This window comes from Fonticula alba (genome assembly GCF_000388065.1).
Source record: "Fonticula alba strain ATCC 38817 unplaced genomic scaffold supercont2.2, whole genome shotgun sequence".
In the NCBI taxonomy this organism is placed as follows: domain Eukaryota; order Rotosphaerida; family Fonticulaceae; genus Fonticula; species Fonticula alba.
In genome coordinates, this window is record NW_009242972.1 from 901,828 (window position 1) to 911,552 (window position 9,725).

The window sequence follows — 9,725 nt, forward strand, 5'->3', positions numbered from 1 at the left end:
GGGGACATGCAACGGCCGGCACAAGTAGCCACATTATGGTGCCTTCTGCAGAGTGCCCGGGCGGCCGGCTGGCCGACCATCCAGCTGACGCGGGCCATTTTCCATCAAGGGGGGGGGGGGGGACGGGCGAAGGAACATCGACCGAGATCTCGGCCCCCAAAGAAAGCGGCGATCATGTGACCGTCCATGACCGATCTCCATTCTGTCGCGGGCGCTGGGCCTTGAAAAAAACACAGGCTCGCGACGTGTGAGCATTCCCCCCCCCCCCCCGGGAGATGGGAGGGCGCGGAGGCGTGAACGTGGAGAAAGCCACCGGAAGAAGAGGGGCAAACATGCTGGGGAATAAAGTACATTGGGGTTGTTTGATCGGGAGAAGATACACAATCGAGGCATCGGCCGGCGGACGTATCTTCTCTCTTCCCCTCCCCCACTCTCCCCCTCAAGAAGGAGAGATATGAAGAGAGAGGAGGAAGGAGAGCAGCGCCACTGAAGGGACATCATGTGCGAAGAAGAGACGAAGGGTGGTGGGGGGGGGGTCGGGAGAAGAAGGGCAGCACACCAGGCGCGCGCATTCAGGCGCCCCTACACCTTCAGACCATGACGGCGGCGGCGTCGGTCGAGGCCGAGCCCGAGGAGGAGGCCGACTCGTTCTCCTCCTCGATGATGGTGACGATGGCGTCGATGTCGGCAGAAGAGAGCATCTGCCCGAGAGGGGTGTGGCGAACGGCGAGGGTCAGGAAAAGGCAGGGGACCGGGGGCATCGGCAGAAGTGGGCCACTTGACAGGCAGCAAAACGCACATCGACGCCATCCTTGCCGGTGATGACGGCCACCTCAATGTTACGGGGCCCGGACTGGACAACCTCCATGAGAGCGCGCACGGCGAGCACGGTGGCCGCGTGGCGGTCCATCGTATCCTGGTAGCGCTTCTCCAGGAACTCGACCACGGTGTTGGCGTTGCGGCCGATGGCGTTGGCCTTCCAAGAGTGGTAGATACCGGAGGGCTCGGTCTGGTAGAGGCGGGGCGGGCCGTCCGGGCGGTCGAAGCCGACAATCAGGGCCGACAGGCCGAAGGGCCGCGCGCCACCGCGCTGGGTGTAGCGCTGTGACGGGCCAGGCGAAGGGGGCATGAGTCACGCATGGCCGACAAAAGGGCAGGGGGCAGGGGGCAGGGGACAGGGGGGGCGGGGGGGCGGATGGGCGACCGGGGCACGCCAGATACGCACCTGCTGGATGCCAGCAATGTGGCGAGAAATGTACTCCACGGACACACGGTCCTCCACCTGGAGGCGGTGGCTCTGGCACTCGACGCGGGCCATGTCGGCCAGGACACGCGCATCAGCGGCGAGACCTGTGAGCGAGGCGGGGCGAGTGACAAAAGCCGATGGGCGTGAGTCAGGACACCGGAAAGGGAAGGTATGCGGGGACCGATGCAGAGGCAGGCGTGAAGGGCACACAGAGGGGGAGAGAGAGAGAGAGAGAGGCGAGGGGCAGGGAAGAGACGCACCAGCGAAAACCATGACAATGTGCTCATCCAGACGGAGGATCTTGCGAACGGTGCGCGGGTCCTGCAGGCGAGGGACGGCCTTACGCTCGGAGGCCAGGACAACGCAGTCCGTCCCGCGGACGGCCACGGCGGCAACACCGCGGCGGACGGCCTCCTGGGCGTAGTCCACCTGGAACAGGTGCCCGTCAGGCGAGAAGACGGTCAGGGCGCGATCGTAGCCGGACATGGTGATGCGTGTGCGGCGAGGCCTGCGGTCGGGGGGGGGGGGGGGGAGGAGAGATGAATGGTGAGTTTTGGCCACTGGGTCGGGCAGCCGCACAAGGGGGATGACGTCGGGCAGGGATGGTAGACACGCACTGGAAGGGGGGCCGGGGCGTGAGGCGTGGGGGGGGGGCGAAAGGGAAGGGGGGGAGGAGAGGGAAAGAGGCGAGGGGAGGGGAGACAGAGGCGCTTTCCTCCTCACTCCGGGCGTCACCGTCGGCGTGGGCGCCGAAGAATGGCCTATTGCGTCGACAAGGGTCGCCTCCTGGACGACCTGGGAGGTCTCCCCAGCCGGGCCCGTCCCGGCTCTCTAGAAAACCGCTGCCCCTGCCCTGGTGGGGGGCGGGCGGACAATATGTCGCACTGCCCGAGTCGAGGGTGTGTCATTGTGCCAACGGCCAGCGGGGCCAGCATGCCGAGGGGAGGGGGCGGGTGTGACAGCCACACGTCGACCGCCCCCCCCCCCCCCCCCCCCCCCACCCCCCGGCCCCGGCCCACCCCCCTCCCCCCCGGCCATTGGTTTCGCGAGCGCGCGCGCGCGCGCACCGGAGAGCCTGCGTGTCTTGGAGCCTTGCAGGGTGGGCCTCTTCAGTCTCGATGGACACGCCCGGGGGAGGGGGGCCGGGAGCGCGGGCCACTAGATTTGGAACCATCTCGGCGCGGGGCCCGGGCGAGATGCGTGGTCATGTGGCACGTGTGTGTGATGCGCCGGCACATGACCCGGGGCCTTTTTGGCCCGGCGTCGCACAGTGACCCGGGTCCTGGCAGGCCGCGCCATGGCCGCCTCGTCGAACTTTCCTCCACCCCGCCCCCTCCCCCCTCCTTTGCCTCTCGCGTCTCCCTGCCCCGCCTCCCCCCTCCATTCCTCTTCTCCTTGCTCCTCCTCCAGATTGCGCCATACTCGGGCTTTGATCGCCCCCCTTTCTACGACGCCCCTTCCCCCCCCCCCTCTCTCTCGCGAGCGAGCGAGTGCGCGCACCCGCCCGAATGGGATCGCCCAACAAGGAGGCCATCGAGGGGCCCCTCAAACAAGTAGCCACGGGGAGATCCGCCGATCAGGCGGCCTCGGACGAGTCCGTCCATGAGGCGACCAAGCAGGCCGCCCCCGAGGACTCCCCCGGGGCATCTTCCAAGCGGCCCACTGGGAAGCCCCTCGAGGGGTCCACCGAGGAGCCCACCAGGCCGACAGCCGCCAAGGAGCCCGCCAAGCAGCCCGCCAAACGCTCCGGCCTGAAAATGCCGGCTCCCAAGCGCCGGCGGGCAGATGCCGATCCCCCCGATGGCGCGGCCCCGGACGGGACCCCCCTCATCCCGGCAGACCTCCCGGTCATGCCCTTCGACTTGGCTGCCGGCGTGGATCCGCAGTTTAGATTCCTGCTCTTCGGGCCACCTCCAAGCCCAGGCGACACGGCTTCGCCAGCTCCACATGGGGGGGCATGGCGCTCCCCGCTCTTGACCGAGGCCGAGGCCGACTTTCTCTTCCGGCTGCGATCGCGCACGCCCAGCGACTCGGCGCATGCCGTCGGATCGGGCTTCGTCGCGGCCGAGCAGTTCCCCGGCACCGCGGCCATCGGCCTGGGCCACACGCGCCCGGTGGTTGCCAGCAGCCAAGTGGGCACATTCGGCGTGCCGGAGGCCAGCCAGCCCGCCGTGGACCCTGTCCCGGCTGCTGACGCTGCGCCGATCGGTGCACCTGCCTCGGCCGGCTCGACGATCCCGGCACCCGGCCAGGAGAGTGAGAGCACGGTCGACTCGGTCCGGCACCTGGTCCAGCCCGGGCCCGTGCCTCCGGGCTTGCTGGTGGATGGGGTGCCCGCCGGTGGGATCATTGATTCGGCGGATTTCGATTGGTGGCGCCTACAGGCGGCCATCATCGATGACCGATCTACCGGGGCCTCCGACTCGCACCTGGGCCACAGCCTCCAGCGCCTGGGGGTACAGCTGGGCATGGGGCCCGGGCGGGGCACAACCGGCGAGGGCGACCGGTCGCCGACGCTCTCGAGCGTGACGTCTTCGCCGGCGCTGCCACCGAGTGACGCGGCCAGGGACTCCGCCTCTGCCACGGGCGCAGGCTTGGCGGCGAGTCCCGACATCGACACCGGCACCGGCACCGGCACTGACACCGGCCCGGCTCCTCTTCATAATGCCAACCCGCAGTCGGCCCCAGGTGCCGAGCCGATGATCGATGTCGACGCGCAAATCAGCGCCGTCACTCGCTCGCAGGTAAAGCGCCTGCTGTTGCGGGATTTGAAGGCCCGTCGAATGCTTGCCCGCGATGCGGCCCTTTGGCACCTTTACGGACGAACAGCCGCCTGGCTCGACGCCGCCACAAAGCCCGGGCCTTCCGCCTTTGGAGCCGACACCGCGGCAGTGGCGGCCCCACCGCCGGACCCCGCCCAAGAACCGGCCCCCCAGGCCACGGAGGAGCCAGCGGCTCCCCATCGTGAACCGGTCCTGCTGTGCGCGCCGCGGCCCGATCCAACCCGCCGCCATGGTCGAGCTGGACCGGCGGCTCGGGCAGTTGTGCCGCCCCCGGCTCCTGGAGTTGACACGGTGGCTCGCTGCTCGGCCGATCGTGGCTGCTTGCTCCTTGCATTGCCACTCTTTCGTCGGTGTGCCTTCCATTTGGTTTCCTCCCCATCCAACCCGTCAGACCCTGACGCCGTAGCGCCCAATTTCTTGGAGCCCTGTGGCCATCCCATCGCCGGGGAAAGTTGTCGGGCACCGGTGGTTCGTGGGACCGACCCGGCGATCAAAGCCCGCTGCCCGCTTCACATACTCCCCGCGCCAGGGCAATAAAGTCCCCCCACAGACACACCCACCCACACACACCCGGAACCATGCGCCCGCGTGTGTGCACGGGTACGCACGAATAGATGGGGGGGGGGGGGAGGAACCGTACATAGGCATGTGCCTCAAAGTGCACAGGCGCGCGGGACAAGGACACTGCGGACAGGGTGCTCTATTGGGGAGTACCCTCATTTGACTTTCGGGAACCGGGGCGAAGCCGACAACAAGTGACAAGCAGGGCGGCCGACTCGACAGGGCGGGAGAGGGGGGTGGGGGGACTTTTCGACGGACCCCCCATCATTTCGGGGCCCTTAGTAGGGGATGATCTTGAAGTGCAGGCTAATGACGGCGTTCATGAAGCTCCGCAGCTCCTGGATCAAGTAGTAATAGGTCTGCAGGCCCTCGAAGTCCTTCTCATCCTGGATCTCGCGCATCGACGTAATCATGCTCGTCTATGGGCGCACGGCGGCGATGGCAGTACCAGGCCGAATGAAGCCGGCGGGTCAGAGGGAGACACAAGAGAGGACAGGGGAAGGGAAAGAAGGGGAGGGAGGGCGTACAGAAAAGGAAATGTGCTTGTTGTCCAGGACAACCTCGAGCTCCTGCTTGCCGCTGTTGTTGGGCCGAGGCCAGAGCTTGTCGTCCTCCCTGCAACAGCGCCACCAGCGCGTGTGAGGGGGGAGGGGACGGGGGGGGGTCAGGCATCGCTTGCAGATGGGAACTGAGCGGGAGGGGGATGCACGAACTCGACGATGTCGCTCTCAGCAACGATCTGCTGGAGCGCCTGGATGCTGGCCTTGCTCAGGTAGGCTGCCAAATGAGCAGCCGACCGGTGAGAGGGGACGGAAAAGAGCGGGCAAAGAGAGCAACAAAGGGTAAGTCAAGGGCACAGATCACCAATAGCGGTGGGGGGCGGGAGGAGCGGGGGGGGGGGGGGGAATGCCACGCGCGGCGCGCACCCTCCTTGCGGATGATTTTGTCACGGCGATACTTGCTCTGGTTGACATAACGCATCCTTCCGCTTGTCCCGGCAACTTCGAACTCCATGAATTCCAGGCCGTAGCGGCTGTTATGACCCATGCTGAGCAGCGAGGCGGGGGAGCAGGGGTGGGGGACGGGAGGCGGGGGCAGTCGATGGTGAGTGTCAGCGGGGCATCGATAGTGCCAGCCCAGGCAACGATGGACGCACAAGTAGCGGACGTAGAAGGTCTCGCTAGACGAGGAGGACTCGGCGGAGCCGTCCTGGACCGCGAAATCAGAGGAAGACATGGTGGTCGGAGAGGGGCGGGCCGGAGGGAGGGAGAAAACGAGACGGGAGGGGCGGCGTAGGGAGGGGAGAAGGAGGGGAACGGGGACGGCAGGGAACTGGATGGCCCCGGCCGAGGCCGCAGCCGGGGGGATGTTGCCTCGCCTTGGGGCGGCGGGTCGGCCGACGCTTGCGCGTGCGTGCCTGGGCCGCCTGCTGCGTCGGTGATCCGACATGCCAACGCATATCCACACCGAGTCGCCGCGCACTGCCTTCGAGCCGTAGACCGTTGGCATTTGGGATTGACAACGGCTCCCGCCCACATCGGCGGCGGCGGCGGCGGCGTACCCCGGCGCCCCGCTCCTTGGGCCGCACCGCCGCAGACCGGCCGGCAGCGAGGCGGGCCTCGCCGCATGGTGCTGGGCCTGCAAACGGAAGCGCGCGATCATTCGAAGATGCCTCCGGCCCGAGCGTCCGCCCGGGGAGCCATCGTGGAGGAGAGTCCCCACCGCGTCATGTGGGACCCATACAATCGGCCGATGGTGAGTACCACCCATCAGAGGCCCCGATATGGGAGCGCCTCCGCCTCTTCGACCGGGATGTCTCGGCGACAGGGAGTGCTTGGGGGCTTGCCCATGCCCCCCGGGGGATCGTGCCGGCCCGCTTGGCGGCAGCACCGAGTTCGGCCGAGTCTCCCGGATGGCCATGCGTGCCGGGGAAGGGAGTGGAGGAGGGCCATTGGCCAGGGAGGGCCCGGCCACCTGGGTAAGGTGTCTCCCTTGAGCCGGGGATCACCAGGACCGGGAGCCTTGACGGTCGAGCGCCGAAAGATGGGGAAGAGAAACTCCTGTAAGCTCGACGATCGCCCGTGGCCGGCTGCGCTTTACACCTCCGCGAGGGAAAAAAAGCGTGGGGATGGCCTGAGCGGAAAGCCCGCGCAAGTGGGCTGCGAGAGGTGGCGTATACGCCAATCGGGATGATCCTCCAAAGGAAGCCAGCGCATGCCGTGGTTTTGGGGTGCCTTGTACTTGCCGTGGATTGGACAATGGCCTTTCCTGCCCGGCTTGCGACACGTAGCGAGGAGCATCAGCGTCGCTCGATTTGCGGCTGGGGCCAGGAAGAAAGAAACGGAGAAGTCGGGACAGTGGCTATGGATGGAGAACATCCCGCGTGAAGCCATGCTTCTCGGCATCCAAGAGTATTCAAGTGAGACTGGTCCCAGGTGTGGCCCTGGTAGTCGCGTGGTACGAAGGGGATCCGGAGGGTACATTTTTTTTGTCGAGGCAAGAAGCGCACGGGGCCGGGGACATGGGGCCCGCGGTGCGGATCACCGGGACAGAATCACCGAAAGGCAAGTGCCCCGGCTGCCTGCCCCGCGCCCGGCGGCCGGGATGGATGGAGCCACACAACAACCGGCCGGGCTGAGGGCCGCCGCGGAACCGTGCCGGGACTTTATCCCGCCCGGCCGAGGTGATCGGGGAGGCATTGTGGGCGGAGAAGACGCCGTGGGCTGCTCACTTGATCACCGATAGTCGCGCGCGCTGAGGGGGGGGGGGGAGAGCGAGGCCGGTGTCCGGAGCCCCGGCGCCCGCCAGAGGCAAGTTAAAGGCGAGCAATTAACTCAGCCTGCCACCAATCGATCGACGATCCACCGGGGGGAGCATCCTCGTGGGAGTGTCGAGCCCGTCGTGGGCCGCAGGGAAATAAGGCACCCGCCCGGCATCTCAGCATTGCCAGGAAGGTCTCCCTTTGGAGTGGCTGTCTGCCTGTGGTCCACACAAAGGGAACAGAAAACCTCCCGCTGGTGATCGCAGCAAGAGTGGTTACCTCTCGCGGGAAGTGCGGACCTGCAAGATCCCCCGACCGGGGCCCATCGCCTGACTGGTGGCAACCGGGGTGCCGGTCGACTCTGCCATGCGTTGGCCGGGGAGCGGCGCCCGTAGGAGGACGCGGACCCCATCGCCCCCGGGGGCCCCATGAAGATGGAGGAGACACAGCCGTCGTGGGCCCGAAGCACGGGAATGTCTTCTTCTCTGCTTTTTTTTTCCCTCCTCCTCAAACAGGCAGGGACGCCGTGACAACGCGCGCTTTGCCGGGCGGCACGGAATGACAGGACAGCCAACCCGCCGGCAACTGGCCAGCATGTGTCCTGGCACACCTACTCTTGGAAGAGATCCCACGCCCGAGGACCGACCCCACAGATGTCCCGCGCACAGGTGTGCCGGCCCGCCTCCGCCACAAGGATCTCGGCTGCAAGGTGTCCTGGTCGACAAGCTTCCCCAATAGGCAGGGAAACAGCCATTTGGAGCCTGTGCACGTGCAGCGCGGCCATCTGATGGACAGGAGCATCAACAGGGACGCACTCGCCAAAGTGCGGCCACAGCCAAGGGGAGGGGGGGGAGTCGCCTCGAGGGGCAAGGGTCACTGTGGAGGTCTTCCCTCTCCCGAGATGACATGTGAGAGGGCGAAATCGCGCTCACCTACGCGAGAGGCGGCTCAAGCCTACATGGACGGGGAGATGAAGCGCCGCACCCTGCAGCAAAGTAGCCCACCCGGCGAGTGTGGCCCAGTGAAGCGTGGCCCGGAAGTGCGATGATCCATCCCCTCGAGGGGAAGTCAAGTGGCTTTGCCCTGTGGTTGGAGGGGGGGGGGCTAAGGAGAAATGCATCGGAGAGCGGGACGCAGTGGGGAGGAGGGGCGATGAATGACGGTGAGCAGACATCCTCCCTCTTGTGGGGAAGGCAATGGAATGGTAAAGGGCCGAAATATAAATGACCCCTTTTTTCGTGCATGCTGCTTGGTTGGATGTGGCCACCCAAGAGGGGGGGGGGGGGGGGGGGGCACGGTCCCCAGAGGACTTCTTTGCTGCTCTCAAACCCGGATCCCCCTCCGCGCCAATGGCGGTGGTAAGTCGCTGTTGGCACACCGCGGTGCGGGAGCATTTTACGTGTGTCTACTGCCAGCGCTGGGGGAATGCCATTCCCACTTGGCGAGGTGAACTCGAAAACCGCTAGACAGTCTGGGTGTCTGGAGTACCGGATCCGTGGGTCTGTTTCAGATTGGATGGTGCTCCGTCCAGGCCCTCCATCGGTCGCTCTTCCCGCGCGCGCGCGCGCGCGCACCCGCCTCCCCCCCCCCCCAGGATACCATTGCATCAGGAGCCTAGCCGATTGCTGCCTCAGCAAGGGCTCCGGAAACCGGGGTGCAACCCAGGGCGGGTGTCCCCCCCCCTCCGCCCCGCCTCAGGGCGGTCCAGCAGATTCTCTCCCGCGCATGGCCCGTTTTTCCGCCCGCGCTCGACCAGCAAAAGGAGGGACGTGGGCGCGGGGGCGCGTTGTCAAGACTCGACGAAAAATACTGGGCCCCCCCGCCCTTCAGGCCTCTGTACTCTGGTGACTTTCTCGGGTTCGGGTGAAAGGAGGCCGTGCTGGGCAGCCCCCGGCTCCCCGCCGGGGGCCCAACCAGCAGTTCTCCCTCCCTCCCCCCCCCGCCGTCGCTTGTGTTCCTCCCTCCCCCCCTTGCCCGGCCCCTTCCCTCCCCCCTCGCTGCCGCCTCGCCTCCTTCTCTTTCTTCCTGGCTCTCCTCGCCTTGCGTGGCGTCGGTCCTCCTCCCCTCCTCCCCTCCTCCCCTCCGCCCCCTCCGCCCCCTCCGCTCCTCGTTCGGCCCTTGTCCCAGCTCCCCTCTTTCCTTCCCTCCCCTTCCCCATCCTCCTTGACCGGTTCCGCTCCCGAGGTCCCCTTTGCCTGCGAGTACGAACCCACCTTGTTCTTTTCCCCCGACCGTCGCCACGACTCTCCCTCTTCGGGCGTCGGTATCCCAGAGTCTCGTCTTTTCTCACTCTCGCTGCACGGTGCCCTCGCATCCCCCCCCCCCCCTTCCCCTGCTCTCCTCCCCCTTCCCGTGCCCAGCCTCTGAGCTCCCC

The 9,725-nt window shown here is 66.9% G+C and overlaps 5 protein-coding genes across 5 annotated transcripts in view; 2 read left to right on the plus strand and 3 right to left on the minus strand.

Moving 5' to 3' along the window:
- Positions 1-282: 282 nt before the first annotated feature.
- H696_01226 (20S proteasome subunit alpha 4) lies at positions 283-1,950 on the minus strand. The gene is made up of 5 exons (XM_009495111.1): positions 1,864-1,950; positions 1,507-1,754; positions 1,226-1,350; positions 800-1,102; positions 283-701 (listed from the first exon to the last, which is right to left on the minus strand). The coding sequence occupies exons 2-5, from the start codon at positions 1,730-1,732 to the stop codon at positions 591-593; spliced, it is 765 nt and encodes a 254-aa protein (XP_009493386.1). The 5' UTR covers positions 1,733-1,754; positions 1,864-1,950; the 3' UTR covers positions 283-590.
- An 804-nt stretch (positions 1,951-2,754) lies between these two features.
- Positions 2,755-4,435, plus strand: H696_01227 (hypothetical protein; the record flags this gene model as incomplete). Its single annotated transcript, XM_009495112.1, has 2 exons — positions 2,755-4,320; positions 4,421-4,435. The coding sequence occupies 2 exons, from the start codon at positions 2,755-2,757 to the stop codon at positions 4,433-4,435; spliced, it is 1,581 nt and encodes a 526-aa protein (XP_009493387.1).
- A 279-nt stretch (positions 4,436-4,714) lies between these two features.
- Positions 4,715-6,084, minus strand: H696_01228 (hypothetical protein). Its single transcript, XM_009495113.1, has 5 exons — positions 5,747-6,084; positions 5,517-5,638; positions 5,304-5,367; positions 5,118-5,205; positions 4,715-5,009 (listed from the first exon to the last, which is right to left on the minus strand). Exons 1-5 carry the CDS (start codon positions 6,037-6,039, stop codon positions 4,869-4,871), a joined length of 708 nt encoding a protein of 235 aa, XP_009493388.1. The 5' UTR covers positions 6,040-6,084; the 3' UTR covers positions 4,715-4,868.
- Positions 6,085-6,124: 40 nt separating this feature from the next.
- H696_01229 (hypothetical protein) lies at positions 6,125-7,305 on the minus strand. Its single transcript, XM_009495114.1, has one exon. It carries the CDS (start codon positions 7,071-7,073, stop codon positions 6,687-6,689), a length of 387 nt encoding a protein of 128 aa, XP_009493389.1. The 5' UTR covers positions 7,074-7,305; the 3' UTR covers positions 6,125-6,686.
- A 1,395-nt stretch (positions 7,306-8,700) lies between these two features.
- The window catches only part of H696_01230 (hypothetical protein), a gene marked incomplete at both ends in the record, with an annotated part of 5,400 nt that continues 4,375 nt past the window's right edge, over positions 8,701-9,725 (plus strand). Inside the window, 2 exons of the mRNA XM_009495115.1 lie at positions 8,701-8,709; positions 8,818-8,869. Of these exons, the coding sequence (XP_009493390.1) occupies positions 8,701-8,709; positions 8,818-8,869 (61 nt within the window). The remainder of the gene's footprint in view (positions 8,710-8,817; positions 8,870-9,725) is intronic.

What these genes read in the sequence shown, in the direction of transcription:
- H696_01226 (XM_009495111.1), bottom strand. Translation starts at nt 1,732, where the DNA reads ATGTCCGGCTACGATCGCGCCCTGACCGTCTTCTCGCCTGACGGGCAC. An exon ending in ACATTGCTGGCATCCAGCAG is followed by an intron (nt 1,103 to 1,225) that starts GTGCGTATCTGG and finishes GGCCCGTCACAG; the next exon opens with CGCTACACCCAGCGCGGTGG. An exon ending in CCGGCAAGGATGGCGTCGAT is followed by an intron (nt 702 to 799) that starts GTGCGTTTTGCT and finishes CCTCTCGGGCAG; the next exon opens with ATGCTCTCTTCTGCCGACAT.
- H696_01228 (XM_009495113.1), bottom strand. Translation starts at nt 6,039, where the DNA reads ATGTCGGATCACCGACGCAGCAGGCGGCCCAGGCACGCACGCGCAAGC. An exon ending in CAAAATCATCCGCAAGGAGG is followed by an intron (nt 5,368 to 5,516) that starts GTGCGCGCCGCG and finishes CTCATTTGGCAG; the next exon opens with CCTACCTGAGCAAGGCCAGC. An exon ending in GCTGAGAGCGACATCGTCGA is followed by an intron (nt 5,206 to 5,303) that starts GTTCGTGCATCC and finishes GCGCTGTTGCAG; the next exon opens with GGAGGACGACAAGCTCTGGC.
- H696_01229 (XM_009495114.1), bottom strand. Translation starts at nt 7,073, where the DNA reads ATGTACCCTCCGGATCCCCTTCGTACCACGCGACTACCAGGGCCACAC.